This window comes from Sinocyclocheilus anshuiensis, unplaced genomic scaffold (genome assembly GCF_001515605.1).
Source record: "Sinocyclocheilus anshuiensis isolate Anshui unplaced genomic scaffold, SAMN03320099.WGS_v1.1 scaffold784, whole genome shotgun sequence".
In the NCBI taxonomy this organism is placed as follows: Eukaryota; Metazoa; Chordata; class Actinopteri; order Cypriniformes; family Cyprinidae; genus Sinocyclocheilus; species Sinocyclocheilus anshuiensis.
The window spans coordinates 1,642,473-1,664,843 of record NW_015554160.1 but is presented as its reverse complement, the minus strand read 5'-3'; the positions used below and the strand labels follow the sequence as shown (position 1 = coordinate 1,664,843).

General features: G+C 38.0%; 3 protein-coding genes and 1 pseudogene across 4 annotated transcripts; 2 read left to right on the top strand and 2 right to left on the bottom strand.

The window, feature by feature from the left end:
- Nucleotides 1-156: 156 nt before the first annotated feature.
- On the bottom strand, nt 157-17,863 carry LOC107670863 (selenoprotein N-like; annotated as a pseudogene).
- znf593 (zinc finger protein 593) lies at nt 7,800-11,753 on the bottom strand. Of its 2 annotated transcripts, none has more exons than XM_016463645.1 (4): nt 11,644-11,753; nt 10,971-11,173; nt 10,779-10,841; nt 7,800-8,998 (listed from the first exon to the last, which is right to left on the bottom strand). In XM_016463645.1, exons 2-4 carry the CDS (start codon nt 11,168-11,170, stop codon nt 8,872-8,874), a joined length of 390 nt encoding a protein of 129 aa, XP_016319131.1. In that variant the 5' UTR covers nt 11,171-11,173; nt 11,644-11,753; the 3' UTR covers nt 7,800-8,871. The 2 variants fall into 2 exon arrangements, with proteins under 2 accessions (XP_016319131.1, XP_016319132.1); XM_016463646.1 differs by having other exon boundaries at nt 11,653-11,749.
- morn2 (MORN repeat containing 2) lies at nt 11,565-13,600 on the top strand. Its single transcript, XM_016463581.1, has 5 exons — nt 11,565-11,619; nt 12,062-12,112; nt 12,207-12,313; nt 12,596-12,732; nt 12,834-13,600. The coding sequence occupies exons 1-5, from the start codon at nt 11,565-11,567 to the stop codon at nt 12,934-12,936; spliced, it is 453 nt and encodes a 150-aa protein (XP_016319067.1). The 3' UTR covers nt 12,937-13,600.
- arhgef33 (Rho guanine nucleotide exchange factor (GEF) 33) lies at nt 14,006-20,576 on the top strand. Its single transcript, XM_016463643.1, is given in 17 exon segments — nt 14,006-14,218; nt 14,443-14,480; nt 14,844-15,008; nt 15,404-15,501; nt 15,918-16,024; nt 16,128-16,223; nt 16,342-16,468; nt 16,787-16,919; nt 17,009-17,110; nt 17,445-17,537; nt 17,695-17,903; nt 17,974-17,994; nt 17,996-18,037; nt 18,815-18,872; nt 18,875-19,426; nt 19,941-20,077; nt 20,175-20,576. Coding segments are annotated over 17 exon segments (2,196 nt in total). The 5' UTR covers nt 14,006-14,196; the 3' UTR covers nt 20,371-20,576.
- The last annotated feature ends 1,795 nt before the right edge of the window (nt 20,577-22,371 follow it).

Sequence of the window (22,371 nt, the reverse complement as noted above, 5' to 3'; positions counted from 1 at the left end):
TGATTTCTGTAGGATCATGTGACACTGAAGATTTTGCCATCACAGGAAAACATTACATTTTAAAATATAAAAGATATTTTCAATTGTAGTAATATTTTATAATACTACTGTATTTTAGATCAAATGAATTGTCAGGATAAGAGACTCATTTTAAAAACATTTAAACAAATCTTACAGATCCCAAACTTTTGAACAGTAGTGCAAAAGTTATCTGCTGAAAAGATTAACAACCTATTGCACCGTTTAAAGACAATGAACACTATGCCAACTTACATTTTAAATCTAGTATTCCTTCCTGTCTCTACTCTGGTCTTCAGCTTAAATGTGGTAGAAAGAATCAGACGTGAGTGCATGTGAGCTTTTTGCATTATATTTCATTTATAAAAAACAAAAAATGTGATGTTCCTAACTGACCATTACGTACCTCCACCCTTAGACAAAAGTGGATTTCAGACGTGATATATTAGAGACAATGGCAGCTTTCCTGCAGCTGTGTGTTTGAGCTGAAATCCAAAGCTTCGCTTGGTGTGTGTTTTAGCATAGTGCCAGTATTCTGTTCAGACACAGAAAAGCAGACGTTGCTTCCACAGACTTAAACAACAACATCAGGTCTGCTCTCACCCTGGTTGGGCTTTCAGACCAGACCATCACAAACTGCCTAATCGAGGAAGCCACAGCCAGCAAAGTTCTGTGTCCTATAGGACTATCTGGAATAACAAACAAAAATTATGCAGCAAAAAAAAAAAGTGGCTTTGTATGTATGAAACAAAAGTATGAAAGTGGTTTTATCAGATCAATATACAGCATAATGCCGTTTCAGTTCATTAGGCTGAACTATGGATCAGACTAATGACATTCGTCACTCAGGAAGTGTAAGGTTTGCACAAAATCGGCAAATTTTCTAGATAAAAATATATGACTTCATTGAGATTGTGTTGTTGTGTACAGTTAAACACCCTTTAGGTTTCACTGTGACATACCACACTCTTGTGACAACATGATGTTATATTGTGCACTTTTACGTGGAATGTGTCACTCGAAGATGTGGCCACCAGCTGCCTTCTCAATGAAGAAATTGTGTCAGCTTGTTCCTAAAATCAGACACGGAGGAGCAGAGCTGATATCAGACTTCCTTTCTTTCTCCCTCATATACTCCCCTCATTTATCTCTAATGTGCACAAATGTTTCTGGAGAGAAACAGTTTTACGATTCCAGGTAAGGTCTGGCCATTTCAAGTCCTTCCTGTAGGAAGCGAATGTATGTGGAAGTTGAAGGATCCTCAAAATCTGCTGAGAAACTGATAGCAGGCCCCTCTTCCTCTTCTGGTTTCATGGATGTCTGGTCCAGGAAATTATTAGCATTGATGTGATGCACCTAGAGAAGTTAGAGTGATATTCATTGAAACAAGCAGTTGGCACAGACTGACCCAGTTGGTTAAGAAAGCTAAAGAAGACTCACCACAGTGCCGTTGGGCAGCGCCACCATCATCTCCACTGGAAAAGTATACTTTTCCAAATGTAAACGAGCCTTTTTACTCAAGTCCAGATTCTTCTTATCACCCTAAATTAGGTTAAACACTTCATTAGTCTAAATAAGGACAACTTAATTTAGCTTAACAACATGTGTCAGCTAAATGACCCAAACTCCACACCTGCAGATCCTCCAGCTCTTTGACTAGAGACCAGCTGCTGATGAAGCTCTGGTTGAGCAAGGCCAAAATGGGCGAACTCTCGAGGACGGTCTCTCGAAGAGTCCGCCCCGAACCTAACACAGATAAGGAGGAAGAGAAGTGCACAGAACGCAAATTAGAGAAACATCTAATGTAGCTGAAAGAATCCTAGAACTCTAGCTATAACACTGTTGGCAGATATCAAGATATAGATAAAGTCATGCTGACCATTGTGGCCAAACTTAACTGCTCCAGTAGTTTGTATTCTTTGTTATTCCCATTTTTGGGTGTCTTACCTCAGCATGACTGGTCATCCAGGGCCCCCCAGAGCAGGATGGAGTGAACCAGCTTCTTCTCTGCATCAGCTCTGCTAAAGGCCTCACTGAATGGTAAATATGGCACCTTCCAAACAGAAAACCCACTGATGAGATTGATAATGACAACATTGCAAACATTTCTATTGATCTGTTAAACAACATCACCAAAAAATGTATATCTTGAAAGAACATCTGTTCACCCTGTTGAAAAATAGGTGTGTTTTGAAGCATGGCTGCTGGTTTGAGCTGGTCCGGAGCAGGAGCTAGTTTCTTAGGACCAGCACATGACCAGCTTAAACCAGCTCAAACCAGCAGCCATGCTTCAAAACATACCTAACCAGCATATTTAACAGGGCGGTGTTGCTGCAGACTCTTAACAACAAATTTCAAGATGTTTATGTATGAATCTGTGATACAGAAAAAGAGTTTGCTGATTGAGAGTCAGGGGACTCACCTTTTTAAATGGGTACATTGTGACCTCCAGATGTCTGGATGCTTCTTCTCTGCTCAGCTCTGCATTCCAGACAATCTTCTCAAAGACAAACTGAATGGGCTCTCCGCCCTCCCCTCGGCTGTCAATCATGTTCCCCTGCTCGTCATAGATCACTGAGGGAGTGGAGGGACCTTCTGCCCTGAGCTCCATCTGTAAACATATACAGCCCATTTACTTTGTGTATTTCAGCTAAGAATACGATGGATGGCTTTGACTTATCAAAAAACTGACTAAAAAGCATACAGCAAAATGTCAGGAGAAGCACTTTTGTATTATGCATACCACAAATCAAAACCCTCAGATGTTCTGCATAAACATGAGCACAAACCTGAGGCAGGTATCCAATATCCACCTCCATGTTGCCGCTTTCACTGGCCCCATAAAGCCACTCCATGTCCACATTCAGAGATCTGCCACATAAAACACACAGAATAATGGTTAAACTGATAATCAAAATTATTTTGCTCAAAAAAAGTTAACTGCAATTATTAATCACAAATATTCATCAATTTCTTTTTACATTTAATCTGAATAATTATTGCACTTTTACAAATGAAAAGAATGTCAAGTCATATTATGCGTGTCATATTATTTAACACGGTCTCTACATTATTAAGAACTAAAACAGTTAAATTTCTAGTTATTATTCCAAATTATTTGTTTAATTAAATGTTTTTCTAACAATATGGAAGCATGTGGAACCAGAGGACAAATATTGCAGGCAATAATGCTAAAATAATCATGAATCACGAAATCATGATCACGATTGATTACGCAGCCATACACTCAGCACCTTAAAAGTGTTTGCAGTTGGGAATAGTGGAGGGAAGACTGACTTGTCATTTGGGACGTAGAGGTGAAACTCTCGGACGTGAGAAGCATCTTTGGAGAGGATGATGTTACCAGCAAACTGCCCAGGAGTGAACCAGAATGGAAAGCCTGGAACATCATTTAGCTGGAACTCAGCATGGATTCTGTAATTAGTAACGCAATAAGATAAGATTCAGTTGGAGGCTCAAAATTAAAATAAAGTTAAAACTTGTTACAATCAGATATTCTTTAAGTGACATACAAAGTAAACTTCTACTTGATTTTAAGAAAATCCCTTTTATTCTGGATGACAAAAACCTTATTCAAACATGATGGCATGTTTACTTTTAACTCGCCTGAAAACAACGTCATAATAGAAATCACTAGCAGCCCGTATACAAGCCACAGCCCCCTGTGGAGCAAAGCGGGATTTCACAAAAGGCCGCGGGTGGAACATACTCAGCAGAGAGTGGATCAGTACCTGCAGAGAAATTAAATAATCACATCATCTATCCACCAACTAAACAGAAACTGAATCAGTCTTCTTGATCAAATAGATCTTGACAACCTCAGATCACTCATTTTTCAACAATGTGGTTAAACCAAAGTAATATAAAATGAAAAGGATTTTGTTGATGTGATTCAGCGCAAGCATCTAATTTGAACTAATTTAAAAAATGTAAAGGTATATTTGTACCTCTTTGCCTCGTGGTGTGGGAGGATGATAGCGGTTGTTGGGAAGGTAGCCGGTGAAGATGTTCAGTTCGCTGGGAATGATCCACCAAGTGTCACCCAGGGCCGATCTACCACTGGGTGGCAGGAAGACCTTGAACTGACTGGCATAAAATGTGGATAAAGGAACAGCTGGACGTTTCCAAGATCTCAGCCCACTAAGAGAGCTGTGTGAAACCTGATGAGAAAGACACTGCTCTCAATTTACCTCATAAGCACATTTTGGGTATGCAACTTGTAATAGTCCACGTTCTATACTTTTTTTTTATTATTTTAAGCTTAGCATTTTAATACATTTCATGTACATTTTAATTTCTTATTATTGGTATTTTACATTTTTATATTTTTAAAATATTTTTTAAATAATCACCCTGTCTGTTTAGAACCTTGTTAGCAGTTCAGATGAATGTATTAATGTGTAATGTTCAAATTACCCCTAGAAAGCCATCTTTGCTCTTAGTCATGCTTTCCAGTAGTAACGGCTTCATTTTAGCATGCAGGGTCAGCGTCTCTCCATTCGGATCATGTGGTATCTCCTCTTCAAACTCTGGGGGAGGTGCCACACCTTCAGGCAACAGAGATGGACATCAGGCATTGCAACAATGCTTTAAAACTCTCAGCTGGAATTCTGTTTTCTACATTGATGGAGAACATAGCCTTGAAGCATCTTAATTCTGCTTCAATAGACATATCTACTTGTGAAAGGACGTTAATGCAAGTGCACAGACACCAAGAATAATACCTGTGAGTTTTTCTGCAATAGGTTTGAATTCCTCTGGACTGAGATAGAGGTCATGATCGGTATCCAGGGATGAGAAGAGAAAGAGTCCGTCTGCTCCCAGCGCCTTCAATCCTGCCTCCTGCAACAGAAAACAAATCTCAGCTAATCCACATCTGTTATCGGGCTGCTCCAGTGATGGAAAAACAGAATCATTTTGCAATTAGTTCTTTTGAACAGTCCGTTTCAAAGAACCGGTTCAGCAAACAATTCAGCAATTATTTTACCACAGGATGTATTTGTTATCCCATGTTCCCTGACATTGTGGCATTTTATTAAATATTAAAAATGTCAAGGACCACAGAATAACAAATACATCATGAGGTAAAATAACTGCTTTAATAAAATGCTATTTATTATGTTTTTGTGTTTATTGAATAAATATATTTGTATGGTTTAGTGAAATTGCTATTTACTAACTTTCATAAAAACTACAAGATTTTAGTACTTTTAATTTTTACCATTTCTGCTATTCTTCTTATAAAAAATAATCTGCTTTAATTTTTTTTCTACTCGTTTACTCTTCAGTTCTCGGCTAATTACGAATCACACATGTTCGGAAGAGGCGATTCTAGGTTCAAAGTGGCTTGCTGACTTCAGGGCTGCGTTCCAGTCCGTTTTTTTATGCCCTTCACTCGCAATCTTCCCTCCGTCTCGTTTACTCGGATGTACGTCATTGATTACGTTGCATGAGTGCCCACAAATGGCAGCGGGGATTCCCCCGAGGGGAAGTGCTTAGGGAAGTTCGCGAGTGCGTGTCTAAAAGTGGAGTGGAACACAGCCCAGAACTACTCTGATTCAGTCCAATTCGTGAACGAATCATTCAGATAGGTTATGTGAACCGGTTCAATGGATTCATTCCAAAGATTCGACTCAAAAGAATGAGTTGTACACTAGAAAGGACAACAGAATACTTGCCCCAAGGCAACGGGACACAATGATGTCTACGTCGGTTTATTTTTAACTGAATTCCTGACATAACTTTGATGTTGTGTCTGGCCCTATTATCAGTCTGAGTAGGACGGCAGCCTGGAAAAACTGGTTAATATAGGAAGCGACACAGAAGTAACAGATATATGAGAAAGAGGGGGGTTGTTCTAACAGTCTTGCCCAGCTGTGGCAACTATCCAACCCTAATAAAACAGCGGGCAGCTGGAGCACCAGATGTAAGTTTACTGTTCCCACATAACAAAAAAAAGACGTCGCAAAGACAGTTAAAAAAAATTATCTTAGAAGAGCAATGTTTAAAACTAAAACTTATTGCATTTTAACCAACTGCAAGGACTACATGTGGCTTGAACAGCTGCAGTATCTCTCATGGCTCTGAAAAGCAACCCTCCTTCACGGGTCAAACTGAAATGAAATTCTGACCAAACTGGTATTAACTTACATGTCGTTTCACAAGCTGGGTGTCCTGGTAATATTTAATGCAAAAGCCGAAGAAAGGAACAGCAGCGATTAGCAATAAACTGGAGAGTTGCTTGAAACGTGAGCGGGCGCGTCTGCTGGATGGAGTCGCGCGATCTTCATCATGATCATCCTTTGGCTCTCCGGCACGAGTTTTATCCACGTCTGCGGCCATCCTCTAATAAACGTCTCTATCTGCTCTGTAAATCACTACTGGGCCACACAAATAGCCCTGGGTGATATAAAAACTCTTAAGTGAAGTCACTCTGTAGTCATGGGCTCGTCTCCGGTGAGCCGTTACATCGTAGCGGCGCAAGAGGAAATCACTCCTGCTTCTCCTGCTTGTGGATCATGTCTGTCGCTCTTAAAGGGCCAGTGCGCACATTCATGCCTTTGAACTCGATGGGCGTTTGTTCAAATCTAGTGAGCTGCCTGTCTAGGCAACATTCGGAACGTGCCTAAGTTGGCCAAAATGCTGTCTAGCTAGGCAGCCAAGTAGGTTTTGAAACGGCTTATAATGTACGACCGTAATTACACGTTTAGGGGCCAAAGAATGTACTGGATCTGTCTTTTTGTCCTTCGTGCTAATACAGTTAAATATGTGTTAAGTCCACGAAAAGAACATTTCAACCACAGGCAGACAAGGCGTGTAGAGTTGTTGTACAATTATTTCTGTTAAAGTGAATGATACATTGTCTTTTCTTCTCTACTGTGACGTATATCCGAGTGAAACGTCATCTGAAATGAGAGGGCGGGACTTGATTTCGTCCTTCGGGAATTGATTGGATCGTTGGAAGCTGGGGCGTTGCAAACAAAATGGAGGCAGATCTGAATGCCAGTTTGCAGTTAGTGTTGGGGGATTTCTCTCCACTGGATTCACAGCTGACACCCAAGCATGGATAAATGTTTTTTATTGTTATTTATTAAGGATGACGACGACGATCAACAGCACAAAACATGCCTAAACAGTGCGAGAGAGAGACTGCCTGAATGACTGAGCGCGTCCTCCATCAGGTTAAGTCATATTCATGAAAAAAATTAGTTTGCGATGTCCTAAGAGTAATGTTGTCGTAATATCCTAATATCTTTTCAATGTTTAGGGGTAATGTACTCCCTCATGACTGGCATCAGTGCTATAAAGTGAAGCATCAGCTTCAGCTTTTCCCCCTGTCGTTTATCCCAGCGTTTACCCCTCACGTCACTAGCTCCGCCCTTGCGCCATAGCTCGTGACCGGAAGAGTAGAGGAGTCGTTTTGAGGGGGAGGGGAGGTTAAGTTTTTGATTAAAGATTACGAGGGCACATGAATTAAAAAAATAATAATGAAGTGCACGGATAAATTATTTATAATAAACACTACAGTATTCCATTAAAAAATAAGAATGTTCAATTTTGATTTCATGGTGACTTTAATATTAAGTGAGAACGGAAGAATTAAGTCAATAATATTATTAAAGATTAGGAAATGATGAATAAAGGACAAGTAAGGAAAAGGATCTGTAAATTACAACTGTTGTAATTCCAAGCATAAAACCATAATTGAGGGTCCCACACTCTTTAATCAATACATTTCCATGTTTTTCCCATGACACACACACAAACACACACACACTTATTCGGGATACTGTATTTTAAAGATGATTTTGTAAAATCCAAATAAGCTTTACAGATCCTTACAGATAAGAATGGGTTTAAACAATATTCTTTATACTTGTTCATTGAACCATAAACAAGTATTGCACATGCTCCTGTGGAAAAGGCCATAAGACACTTCAGTTCACAGGCGATTAAAGCCACAGTTACAATACCTTAGGACATTAAAGAGACCTTTCTACTGATTCGAAAAACACCAGAAGATGCCCAGGGTCCCTGATCACCTACATGAACATGCCATAGTCCTGTTGCAGGGAGGCATGAGGACTGCAGATGTGGCCAGAGCAATAAACTGCAATGTCCATAATGTAAGAGGCCTACAGCAGTGCTACAGGAAGGACAGCTTATCTTGTCAAACCATGTGTAACCATGTGTCCACGCCGACATGTTCGAGAACTTGCAAGTTTCTTGGTGGAAGAGTGCGGTAACAACTTATAGCAAGAACTTTTAAATCTACAGTCCACGAGGATGCGATGCACTGTAGTACTTAAAAGCAGCTGGTGGTTATACAAAATACTCAATTTGACTTTTAATATTGACTCCCATCCCCCCACCCCCTTTGTTCAGGAACTCATTATTCCGTCTCTTTTCGTCAGTTAGTTTGACTCACTTGTTGAACTTTTTATGTTCATACAAATATTTACACATTAAGAAATTTGCTGGAAATAATAGTAAAAAGAGGACACGTTTCTTTTTTGCTGAGTTTATATTCACATACATAATGAACATTGTGTTCAGTCCCAGAAGGTTGCTTGTTGTAAGCAAACTTTACTAATTTAATTTCACAACAAGTATGAAACTGTAGCCAGCTGTTCCAGGACTTCTCCAAAATCAAACAAGTCTGAATTTACAGAGAATTGTCATTGAACATTCATCAAAATAATATCAATTCATTTAATATTTTTCAACTTACTTTCCATCTCCATAAACTAATTTCAGCTCTGAAACAGGTCAAATTGTTGCTCTGAGTCCAGAGGAGCAAGAGTCCACAGAGAGGCAGACCAAAGTGCTCTTTCAGTCCATATCTTCCTCGACCTGCTGTGTGTGAACCTCTACAGTTTTGGGTGGGATGTAGGAGCCCATTCCTGCTGCCCGCTCTGCCTCGGCCTGTGTATACGGCTCTTCCCTCAGCTGCTTCAATCTAAAATACAGAAAAAAAGCTTTTAAAATGATGATAATTTTAAAAACACATGGAAAACCCAGACATTTTTTTTTGCATTTATGCAGGTAATGTATTTTATATACAGTGTTATGCAAAAGTTTGGGCACCCCTCTGAGGCTGGATAATAATTTGCTCTTTATTTATAAGAAAAGATCGTAGTGATATTCCATTCAGTTTCTAGAGAAAGCAGCATAATGTGATGTTTTTCAGACATAAATTCTTAGTGTTGCAGTATTGAGTTGTATGGAATAAAGATGAATGTAAACAATGGGTTGTGCAAAAGTTTGGGCACCCTTTCAATTGTGTTGATTTAATACCTGTAGTCTCTTATTGCTGATTAATTACAACATGATATTGATTTGATTAGCTCAATGAACCTTAACACTGCAAAATCACGTGCAAACAATCATGAAAAATTATGTTTAAGGTAGCTAATTGCTAGCTTTTCTTTTCTCCACTTAAAAGTAACAACATAGGAACCTCTAATGACCTAAAAACTAGGATAATTCATCAATTTGAATTAGAATTATACAAAAAGAATATCACAAAGGTTTAAGGTCTTTGCCTCCACAGTCAGAAATATAGTTAGAACATGAAAGGTGACAGGAACGGTCCTTTTGAAAGAAAGATGAGTTAGGCCAAAAAAATATCTGAAAGGCAGCAGAAAAGAATGGTTAGAATGGTCACAGACCACCTCCAAAGAGCTCCAAGAACATCTTGTTCCTGATAATGTCATTGCACATCGTTCCACAGTCCAGCGCACTTTGCACAAGGAACAGCTCAATGGAAGGGTGATGCGGAAAAAGGCTTTTCTGCGTACTGCCAGTGCCAACAAGCAGAGTCATTTGAGGTATGCAAAGGCTCATCTGGACAAACCTGAATTATTTTGGAATAATGTGCTGTGGACAGATGAAACTAAGTTATTTGGTCACAACAAGAGGAATTTGCATGGCGGAAAAACAACACAGCGTTCCAGGAGAAGAACCTGCTCCTTGCTGTAAAATTTGGTGGACGGTCCATCATGCTGTGGGGCTGTGTGGCAGGCACAGGTACTGGAAACCTTGTCAGAGTTGAGGGTTGCATGGATTCCACCCAGTATCGGCAGATTCTCAAGAATAATGTTCAAGAATCAGCCAAGAGGTTGAAGTTATGCCGGGGTTATTTATTTCAGTAGGACAATGACTCAAAGCATCGTTCCAAATCTACCAAGGAGTTCATGCACAGACACAGATGCAATGTTCCAGAATGGCAATCCAAGTCCCCAGACTTGAACATCATCGAAAATCTATGGAATGATTTGAAGCTGGCTGTTCATGCTCGGCAGCCATCAAACCTGACTGAACTAGTGACATTTTGCAAGGAAGAATGGTTCAAAATACAATTCAGACAGAATTCAGGGCCTTGTCAGTGGCTATAAGAAGTGTCTACAGGCTGTTATTTCAGCAAAAGGTGGCTCTACTAAATATTGATGCCATTATTTCATTGGGGTGCCTAAATTATTTGCACCTGTGTGTTTTTGTTATGATTCACATTGCATTGTTTTTGTTGATTCAAAATTGTTTATTTCAGAACTGAAATGTTACTGTCTCTATAAGGTATAAAATATATCCAAATCAAGTTGCTGCTTTGAAAACCCAGCAGATTATAAATTAAAATTATGATAATTATCAGGGGTGCCCAAACTTTTGCATAAAACTGTATGATCCAAAGATTCAACATTAAGAGAAAAGAGAAAACGATTTTTTTAAATCCGACTCACCGTTTTTTATGAGGTTTGGATTTGAAATGCTCCTTCAGTGTTTTCAAATTGACAAAATATCTCCTTTAGAAAAGGAAGGAAAAAATTCAAATGAAAAGCTGAATATTTTAAAAAGCTAAAAATAAAAAAATACAAACAGTTTAAAAAAAAAAGTGGTGTGTCATTGGGGTGGTGAGGTCAGGTGTGACTTACGCGCAGTGCAGACAGTAATGCTGAGCACATCCTGTAACATCAAAATCTACATCTTGCTTTAGTAACTTGACAGCATTTGCAGGGATCATGTCTGCATGGATCTGGTCAAGGTCCTTCGTCCTGCGCTTAGTCTTCCATGTCTTGGAAATGTTCTTCTTCCTGCCTTTACTGTGCTTTCCAACCTGTTTGGACTTTCCCATGATCTAAAAACAAGAGGAGAAACTAGTTTTCACATATTTGAAGAGAGTTTGTGGACCCGTTTTGAACTTAAATATAAATGAAGGTCTTCAACTTCCCCAAAAGACAACATGCACTAAAAGATGTAATGACATCACAACTAAAGTCTGCCGTCTGAACTTTCCCTTAATCTGTCAACAGAAAAGCTGAGCTGTCAAATCGCACATTATAACATGTAAAACCAGATAAAAGTAAATCTCCAGTTTAAAACCTGCGAAATGGGGTCTCTTTTAAAACGTCTGAAAGAGAAAATTAGTTAGTATGACACTGGTGGTGTGACTCAAAAAGAACCGTAAACAGAAATCAATTATATTCAATAAAAAAAAAACATCCTGCCAAAACATGTTTAACGTTAACATGCTTTCCATCTCGCAGTATGACCACTTTCAACAAGTTGTAAAGTTTGTAAAGCGTAAGTGGAAAATATGTACATTACCTTACTCACGTTAACGCGCAGCTGCCTCGCCACACACACGCTGGACACCCACTGGAATAACTTCCGGGTCGGCAGAGCGCGCTAGATCAGTGGCACGTTCACCAGATGGCAGTACAGACAGCACATGACTCAAAAACAATCAGACGAAGCAGAGTTGTTGCGTCGTTGCTATGGAGATATGCTTTCCTGAATGACGTGATGTAAATAGTTTTTAGTAACGCTTTTACTATAACCAAATAAATACAGCATCATGTCTGGTAAATATGTTCATAACAATTATTTCTATAATTTAGAATATACATTCTAAATATAAATACTTGTTACTTGTTGAACAACTTAAACTTACGTTTCTTTTCTCTTTTTGGCTGTCACTTCAAGATATAAAAGCCTGATTTAACTTTGCTGCTCTTTGTTGCAGAGACTACAACTCTTAAAATCTCTTACATTTTTCCAAATGGAGACAAATATGGTGAGTTAGCTGACAGCTTTAAACGTGTCTGTGAATGTTATCTTTTATTTTATTTAAGCCCATTAAAGGTGTGTACTTGTGTGTTTGTGTTTAGAGGGCGAATGCTGTCGTACTTCAGATGGTGTGGTGATAAGGAAAGGGTCTGGCACACAGACATCAGCCTCTGGAGTTACATACACTGGAGAATGGGACAATGATAAGGTGTGTGTGGGATTTAAAAAAAAATAATAATTACAATATTGAAGTAAGTCCAACTTTAGTCACATGTGCACTAAAGCTGTCAAGGTCAGTGACTCATCTGATCTCCTTTCATAGGCTAACACTGAATTATTCATGCTTTTATCTCAGTTTTGAGTGCATTATGCAACAAATTAGATGAAATGTAAATTTAGGCATGTGACAACTACCTTGGATAAATATATTACTTCTCTTAATATGCTTTTTGTAATTATGTCTTGGTTGCTGGTGTTATGTGGCCTGTAGATGAATGGCAGAGGAACTCTCACACACCCTTCAGGGGCGTTTTACAGCGGCCTGTTCAGAGACAACATGTATCATGGCAAAGGAACTTATCGATTTCCTGATGGGACAAAATACACAGGAACTTTTAACAACAACAGGTGATACAGTATAATCAGTCCTGCAAACATATGCAAAGCAGGAATTGGCAATATTGTCATAAGGAAGGCTTAATTGTCAGAACATAAATTTGTTTTTGCAGATTTGAAGGTGAAGGGGAGTTCACAGATTCACAAGGACTTGTGTGGAGGGGGAAGTTTCATAACAAAGCCGCACTGGGACTGAAGCTCAAAGTCAACGTGTGACTTGCACACAAACACACACCATTTAAATGTATACAGAAAAACATTTTCTGTTCTTTTTCTTTATTAGATGGCATTCAGTAAGTGCTCTATTGTTAAGTAGCCAATCACTAGACCAAACTGAACTTCAAAACATATTCTGAAGCACTGAATTTTTAAATAGTGATAGTACAATTTGAGCATTTTATCAAGATTATGAAGCAAGCATCTGAGTCAACTTGAAGTTGAAAGAATAACCACCCGTGAAACTATTGAAAGAGATCTTAGATACACAGTGATGCATTACCACAGCTAGCAGCCCTGAGGCACTGATGAGATCCAATGAAATAACTTCAGTTCCAGCAGCATCCACTGAACATCAATAACACATGTTCCCACACACTGCACTTCTGAAAGAATCACTACTTTGTTTTAGTGCAAAGGGTGAAAGGAATGTGATTCTCTGTGTACGGTTCAGCCATTGGTGGAGCGCATCTCCAAAATACACGAGCACGCACAGCAGCAGAGCTCATGACTGCGATGAGAAGTCAGGAGTTGTGTAAGACCGTAAGGCTCAATTTCCTGTCCTCTGGAGTGAGAACGTGTTTACTGTGGATCAAGAGCTCAACTGGAGATCTACCACCCTTCAGTTCACTTCTAAATCTGCTTCAAATTAACCTGAAGCTCCAGTGCGTGATTACATTTGAAACTGAATAACTTCTTGAGGGTGTTTTATTTGTTTCATTGTTATACCTCAATTAAATTAGGTATGACTCAATGTTCACTTTTGAGTTTATGACAATAATTTTGTGGGTGTTTCTGTTCATATGCCTAGTGGATCCTTTCCAGAGCTCATACAGAGCTCATTGTAAAATGGAAAATTGGTCTTAAAGGTTGAAGAGGAAATTTAATCGTCTGATTCTGAACCATAAAAATGCTAACAGACGTCCCTATCGTTCTCTCTCTCTTCCTTCATCCATCCACTTACTGTAAAACAAGGCCTCTTTTTGTCCTCGACTTCATCAGACTCACATGTTTCAAAGAGGAGGGGAAGAGATAGGTGGGACAGATGAGAGAGAGAGAAAGACAAGTGATAGAAAGACAAAGTCACAGAATCAGAGAGCATCTTCTGTCATTTTTAACTATATCAAAACATAGAAGTGTGACATTTCATTGGCTTTTAAAGTTAATCAGTTTGAGCAAAGAAACTCTACTAGAAAGGATCCAAACCACAGAGGATCTGAAACGACAGTCCTGGATTTGGACCTGGAAGAACATCGGATCATGGAGAATGGCAAAATAGAGGGTAAACCAACTTTGATTATCAATCTGCAAAAATTTTTTGATCTTCCGTAATGCTTTAAAAAAAAAAAAAAGATTAATTGGTCATTAACAGTGAAGTCTACTTTAAGTGAAGAGTTCAATGGATGACTTTTTGGAAAGCTTTCTTTTAGGTGCATGTTTCTGTCAACTTTTGTGTGATAAAGTCTGTATTTCTGCATGAAATTATGTTTTTGTGTGGTTTTGCAGGTACAGGTAATGATGACATAGATGCCATAGACCTTCAGGTAATCTAAATTGCCCTCTCTTTTACTCACTTCCAGTTTGTGATAGCTTTCTCATGATTTTGTATACTTTGATGTGTGTGTGTTTACAACAAAATAGGCTTTCTGTTTTAAATTCACTGTTTCATTAATCTCTAATTCAAATCACACACACCCGCACAGATTACTGCTGTTAAGAAAATAAAAGTAATTGAGACAATGAATTGCTAATAGGAAGAGTGTGACAGAACTCAGGCCACATTTAGCTTGACCCTCCCTAATGCTATTGAGACTGATCTGAAGCTCCTGTCCTCCTGCTTAACCTTCATCTCTCTATCTGGGTTTGTCTCTTATTGAGTATTGGTGACCTCTGACTTGTTGCTTCAGTTGCAGGCGATGTGGGTGGAGCTAAAATTAGGAGTTGGAAGTGTGGTTGAAGATTTTGCCACCCTATGGCAAACCTACAGCCGACTGGAGGAGAAAGTCTCTACCTATCAACAAGAAACTAATGAAAAGATCCTGTCTCTCAGAAACACACTTAACACATTACAGGTTCTAACAGTTATATTATGTGATATATAATGAGTGGATAAAAAATTTAATTTAAATAATATACACAATCGTTTAATAGTGTGGGGTCAGTAGGATTTAAAAAAACAATTCTCAGGATGCATTAAACTCATCAGAAAAGACTTTTGAAATTTCTATTCATCAAAGAATCATGAAAAAAGATCACAGTTTCCACAACTGTTTTCAACATTGATAATAATATGAAATATTTCTTGAGCTAAACAATTCTAATAATGTTAAAATATAATATTGCAGTTATTTTCTAGAATTCAGGTTTTTGAAATTGTATTTTTTCCATGCATTGTCATTTTGAAATGTTGCTTATATTTTGATGACATTGTGTATTTTCCTTTTTTTTATTGTGTATGCGTATGCAGGAAGACATAAGCACAGCTCTAACGCAGCTCTCTGAGGTTAGGAGTAACCAAAAAGACCTGCAGAGGGACCTGGACCTCATGCAGAGCACACAACACAGGTGATATACTGTAGCTACAAAATTGCTTTTTTTTTTCTTTTTACAATTTATGGTATAGTGTATTGAACATTAGACCCAATTTAACACACTTGGGATTCAGTCTGTTTTAGTTTTCTAACTGCTTGTTTTCTTTTTTAAAAAAAGGCCTCTAAAACTAGCTTTCTCTATTCTTTCATTTCTATTCTATCTACTTGTTTTCATTTTATTAATTATATAAATTTCATAAAAAAAAACCTTGCTATGTGTACTGCGTTAGGCTAACCGAGACTTGTCATAGCACTTGCATATTATTGCTCTTTTGTTGATTTTGATTGCTTCTATTGTCCTCATTTGTAAGTCGCTTTGGATAAAAGCGTCTGGTAAACGACTAAATGTAAATGTAAAATCAAAATATATAAACGTGGTATTATTGATAGGAAAGGCTCAAGGGGGGAGGGATCAGTGGATGGCCACGCCTCTCTAAACAGCCAAACAGAACTCAGTCTCATTCAGCATTACATAAGCAGCCTGTCAGCTAATCAGAGTGAGTATTACAATTTAGAACTTGTTCTGTACTATAAACACAAGTGTGGAAATGATAGCGTGGTAGTGTATAAGATGACAATAGATTGTGTTTTTGCGGTTAGACTCTTGTCCTGAGCATGACGGTCAAAAGAAGTCTCCAGTGTGGAGGGAGAGAAAAAACAGCAGAGATTTGAAAGAACAAAATAACTCAACTATAAGTGAGTGATATGTAGCAGAATAAAAGTGAAAATGCTTTTATTTTTCATTTGTCATAATAATTTAAGTGAAAAGAACTGAAAAATAAATGACCAGTTTTAAAATCATGCCTTTTTTCAGCTCAGAGGCAGACTGCAGCACTGGAGCTGTTGGAGTCTGAGAGAGCGTATGTGTCCTATCTCTCACTCCTGTTAAAGGCCAACATCAGTTTTAATGGCTCGGAAAACATCGACCTCAAAGACAAACGGTAACTATGTATCACTCTCAAACTTATGTAGCGTTGTCCCAATGTTAAATGTTAATTGGCCCCTACAATAGCGCAGATAATCACTCAGGCAACAACATTAAATCAGTTCTCCCTGTCAGAAATTCAGTGCTAAACAGAGACTGTGAATTGTAATAGTCTGCTGTGGAACAGACATAATATAAAGCATATTTTGTTACTCTTTTCTTTCTCATCTCTCGTAGATTTTAGTAATTATACATTTTAAGGAAGAAAATGTATTGTAAAACAGTGATTTGAGGCGCATGATGCTGTTTTTTTATTCTCGTTTCTTACTCTCAGGCCTTTCCCTCCCTCTCTACGCTTCTTGATTCAGCAGCATCTGGAACTCCTTCACCTCCTTCAGGAAAGAGTTCTTAAGAGCCACTGGCAAGGAATCATGGGAGATGTATTTCTAAGGCTCACTAGCAAAGAAGTAAAATATTATAGAGCGAAAATGAGCTAAATTTGCCATCCTACCATGCCCTAAAGTGCACTATGTAATCTCAAATGTGTGTTTTGCAGAGTGATTTTCTGGATCATTATGTATCATACCTACAGGACCTGCCAGAATGTTTGACAGTTGTTAGTCTGTTCTCCTCTTCAAAATCAGCCATCTTACTGGAGGTATACATACACACAAGATTAAAAACTTAATTTTGTTTAATATGCTGATACTTGAGGCATATCGTGTAATGCCGGAGAAATGATAGACGGTACATTATGTTTCTATGAATGACATTTCTATTTCATTTCACCGTATTAATAAATAATATTCATTTAATATTTGTAATTTCTGTTAATATTGTTATTATCATAATAGTAGAATATTGAAATCATATTTTTGAATAAACCCAGATCATTTAGTTGTCACATAAAACACAAGTTTAGGTTACCTTGGATAAATTTGAGATGAATCCACATAATGGCTTTTTAATTTGTTGTATGTGTTCAAATCCAGAGTGACATCACAGGGGATGAGACACGTCCATCTCTGCATTCTCTGCTTCTACGACCTGTCCAACGTATCCCAGAATACCATACTCTCCTCCAGGTAGTCAAATACATCTTTATTGTCATACTAACAGCATTTTAGGCATGTTTGTTAGTTGTGCATGTTTGATACTTGTGATGGTATCACCTTGGTCAAGCATTGCTACATTAAAGAAAATGCATATATGCATCCATTTGTATGTTGCTGTGTTTTACAGAGTCTTCTGCAGCAGACAGAGTCAGAGCATCCAGACTATTACCTGTTACTGGTGTCTGTGCAACAACTCCGATCTTTCAGGACCCAGTACAGCCATCTGCTACAGCACAACCAGGAGCTCACCCTCAGTCATGCCCTGCGAGAACACACACACAACCTGTGCACACACCAGCAGGAGCGGCCCTCACACACCCGAAAAGAGCTTAGCAGGTAAGTTCAAATGAACAAATGTGTGTGTTTTTGTGTTGTAAGATTTACTGGCACTTGTTTTTAACATCAGGTCTACAGTGAGACAGCTGTATAGTCGACTATGAGAAAAATTACAGCAACACCAGCACACAAAAGTGAGTAGATAGATACACCAACCAAATATATCACAAAATGAGCTCTCTGTGAATTTATGGGTGTTTCTACTTTAGGCACTATTATGTAAATTTAACCATGCCTTCATTATGCCCTTTATGGATTTTATTTTTTACCCTTTCATCCATCATAAAAATATTACTTATATAAGTTTTAAAAAAATTATATTTATCGCATGTTCCACATTTGTGGTGTTATTTCCATCACACTGACAAATTTCCTACTAAATAGTCTATTTAGTGAAGAGTGTGTTTGAGATTAAATTTGAGATACACACCACTGTGCAAAAGTAAAAAAAAAAAAAGCATTTATTCAGCAAGGATGCATTCATTAGACACTAAATACTTTTATAATGTTACAAGTTATTTCAGTTTCAAATAAATGCTATTCTTTTGAACTTTCTATTCATCAAAGAATTTTGAAAATGTATTAAAGTTTCCAGAAAAATACTAAGCAGTTGTCAATAGTAATAATAATAAATGTTTCTTCAGCATCAAATCAGCATATTAGAATGATTTCTGAAGCATCATGTGACACTGAAGACTGGAGTAATGGCTGCTGAAAATTCAATTTTGCCATCACAGGAATAAATTACATTTTAAAATATATTTAAAATTGAAAACGGTTATTCTAAATTGATCAAATAAATACAGCCTGGGTAAGCATAAGAGACTTTAATGTCTCTTCCAAAAACATTAAAAAGTGCCCAGAACTGAAGAAATACCCTTATACATTTTCTATGTCTTTTTTATTTTAAGTGATCCCTCTCGATGTAACAAACGCTACCCTGACTATGAAACGGCACCCTATCACTGAAATCCCACCCAGAAATCCCATCCCCTGTCTCCTTCCTGTCTGACTCTGACTCTCGCCACAAAGCCATCTCAGTTCCTCTGAGCAGCATTCCAGAGATGGAAGGAACGGGATCTGTCCTCTCTGATGCTCTGGGTGCGCTCTTTCCCTACGGAGCCGGAGGCTCTCGCTGCTCAAGCCCGTCTCATTCCTCTGACTCCAGCATTGATATTGCCTTTGTGCGTTGTAGTCCTTCTCATAGTCCACCTCGACAGTCCCACAGTAGAGGGCGAAGCGCTGGGGGTGTGGTTTATAGGTCCAACAGAGCCTGTGTGTCACCTGACTCGGCAGATATTGTGAGACCACACCCTCTACAGGCAGTGCAGAGAAAGAGCAAATCACTGAATGGCCTGCAGATGGACAGTATTGATAGCCACGCCCACCAGACGAAAACTCCCGCCCACCCGAGGCTGGAGCGCCAGTCAAGCGGCAAATCAAGACTAAGACCCAGCAGTCCAAAGCACAGATATGAGACACGCACTGACACAGAGGAGCAGCCACGACTAATACATCAAAAGGTACACACTCATGCACATTTACATACACACACATGTATATAAACAGATTATTAGTGGCTATTAGCACCTTAGCAACTGTATTGCATAGGGTTGCAAAGAGGCAGAAAATTTAAATTCCAGTACATTTCAGGAAACATTGCAGAATTGTGAAAACTTTAATCCTTTTGAAAGGATTATTTGGAAACTTTCTGAAAATGTTGAAACTTTTTGGAAGGTTTCTAAACATTTACCAGAAATTTTCCACCCCTTTACAAACATAGTATTGCATAGTCCTGGCAACTATTCACAACACCCTAGCAAACACAAATCAACTGCATAGCAACACTCTGGCAACCACCCACAAAACCTTACAATTGTCCCTAAAAGCTGAAAATTAAAAGCTAAATTGTTTTAGTATGCATTTATTTAAATGTGAGTGTGTATGAAAGGCTTTCACACACACACTCACATTTAAATAAATGCATACTAAAACAATTTAGCTTTTCACTAAAAGCTCATTGTGCTTGTTCCTCAGGATCCTAGAAGCCTGGTGTGGGAGGAGCTCAAATTGAGGGGTGTGTCTGATGATTATGACCACACCCCCTTGAGTGAACACAGTAGGAAAGAAGGAAAAGGATTTAGGAACTCCTTCAAGAAGCTCTTTAAGAAGAAGTGTTAATAAGAGGAGACACACGGCTACTTTGCACATACAAAATGTCCTCACATTTAAAGCCGTGATACTTTGTGTGTGTGTGTGTGTGTGTGTCAGGTCTAGTGGCGACGGAAAGGAGAAGACAACAGTGAAAGCTGAGTGTCAAAGCAGCGGAGAGCTGGAGTCCACCAAAGCCCCTCACACAGCAGACATTGACAGAGGAACTGCTGTTCAAAGTGGTTCTCTACTGGTTTTGCTTCAGGGAATGCAAAAATGCTTGGTCTTTAGTGTTTGCTCTCTAAATATCTCTTGAATGTCGAGGGTTTCATGCTTTCGGACATAAAACATTTTGCATGATAAATTATTAGTAATATAATTTTGGGCAGAATTTTGAGAACCTTTGGTTCTTGCATTGTTTATGCAAATATACACTTACCCATATAAACAAACAGTTTAACACTTATCCATCTTTTGTTCAGTTTATGCTGGGCCGCTCTGACAGGATGCAAAACTATATCTGATCTAATGTATAATGTTAATTACTCATTAATAAATACATGCTGTATACTTTACAAATAAAAATGTAAATATATTTGAATGCAAATGTAAATGGTAACAATTCAAATAATAAAGCAATAATAAAGCAAATCTTATTTTAAGGTAACACTTATTTTTGTGTATAAATGTGTGTGTATATATGACAAAAATTATAACACCATTCAGATGTATTTGATATTTTTTCACCTTGGTTTAATGTGTTAAAACTCATAAAAGAGTTTCACATTTGAAACAAAATATTGGCTTTATTCAGTCTGTAAAACTCAAATTATTTTACACTATATACAAGACGTGCATCACATCACACAAGAAAACGCTGCTGTAGTGAACATGGAGTAGTTTGACACACGCTCTGTACGCAAAGCATCCAATAACACAATTATGACTCTTTCAAACATATAGAGTAAATGTTACTGGAGATTAGGCTCAGACACGGTTTCATTCGGGTCTTGACAAAAATCCAGATCGTAGATCATGTGACAAGCCCAGGGTTTAAAAATGCTGCTAGGGAGATACTTTATTTGCAGTAGGGTTTTAATGGCGTATGATCTTATGTAGAGTTTTTAAATGCATGTTAGAGGTAGACACGACATGCTAAATTTGCGCATTCAGCTAAACGAAACATGATTTGCTATTTTGACACAAAAAGAACAGTTCGTATTCAGATATGTGATTCGAACTGATAAAAATGCTAGAAAGCTTCACAGACGGCTACATTCTAGAAAGAGTGCTTTTTCTGACTTACCATTTCATATTTACACATACTGCATCCGTAAGACGTTATGTTATCTCTGTTCAGTTTTCAGTGAGCCTGATGAATAGGATTTCTTTATCTGTTAAACTCTTACTATTGACATTACAGCCTGTAAGTGCACACACACAGCACACAGAGAAAAGCACACGTGAGCAAATGCATTGTGCAAACCTTCAATACAGTGCTTGGTAATGAACTAAAACATGACACTTGGCCTTTCTACATAAATAATGAAATAGAAAAACTCTAAAAATCACTCCATTTACATTAAGTGGCTCAAGATGTTGTTACAGTATCGGACATTACAAACAGTCTTATTGTGGTATTTTCATGATTTCTTGGCCATTGCACTATGGTAATACCATGGTATTGTTTGAAGCACCTTGAGTACCATGTAAATACCATGGTATATGACTAGGGTAATCATTCAGAACCATGATATATATGGTATTGCCATCTGATACCACTATACCATGATACAGCCACAGTACTTTTTTAATAATGAAAAGGAGGAGTTAAGGATATCACTACAGAATGAATGAATTAGCATCATTCATGAATGATTATACTTTGATGAAAATATTTATATTGGCTGTTATTACTTTCATTATTCAATGCTTAATCCACTGGATGTGGTAACTAAAAATCCTTCAGGACTTTACCTCAGTTTGAGTAACACGAGTTGCAGAATAATGTCATGATAACATGGCGCCCCCTAGTGTATATTTTTAACAATCCGACAAAATTACTCGTATTTGGCAACCCACATGAAAAAATACTACAGTAATTTATAGTAAATACTAGTGTTTTGAACCATACTATAGTAAAGTGTATTATACTGTATATATTATAGTATTTATAACAGTTTGTTAGTGAATGCTACAGCATACTGTAGTATTAACTATAGTGAACTGATAAACTGTAATAAATACTGTAGTTTTTAATAAATACTTTAGTTTTTACTACAGTAAACTGTTGTGTATTGTAGTATAATAATATACC

Bases quoted from the DNA above. Each gene is read 5' to 3' on its own strand.
- morn2 (XM_016463581.1), top strand. From the start codon at position 11,565: ATGCTTTCCATCTCGCAGTATGACCACTTTCAACAAGTTGTAAAGTTT. The intron at 11,620-12,061 runs GTAAGTGGAAAA...TCTTTGTTGCAG, and splicing joins AGTTGTAAAGTTTGTAAAGC to AGACTACAACTCTTAAAATC. The intron at 12,733-12,833 runs GTGATACAGTAT...TTGTTTTTGCAG, and splicing joins GGAACTTTTAACAACAACAG to ATTTGAAGGTGAAGGGGAGT.
- znf593 (XM_016463645.1), bottom strand. From the start codon at position 11,170: ATGGGAAAGTCCAAACAGGTTGGAAAGCACAGTAAAGGCAGGAAGAAG. The intron at 10,842-10,970 runs GTAAGTCACACC...CCTTTTCTAAAG, and splicing joins CATTACTGTCTGCACTGCGC to GAGATATTTTGTCAATTTGA. The intron at 8,999-10,778 runs GTGAGTCGGATT...TCTGTATTTTAG, and splicing joins TCCAAACCTCATAAAAAACG to ATTGAAGCAGCTGAGGGAAG.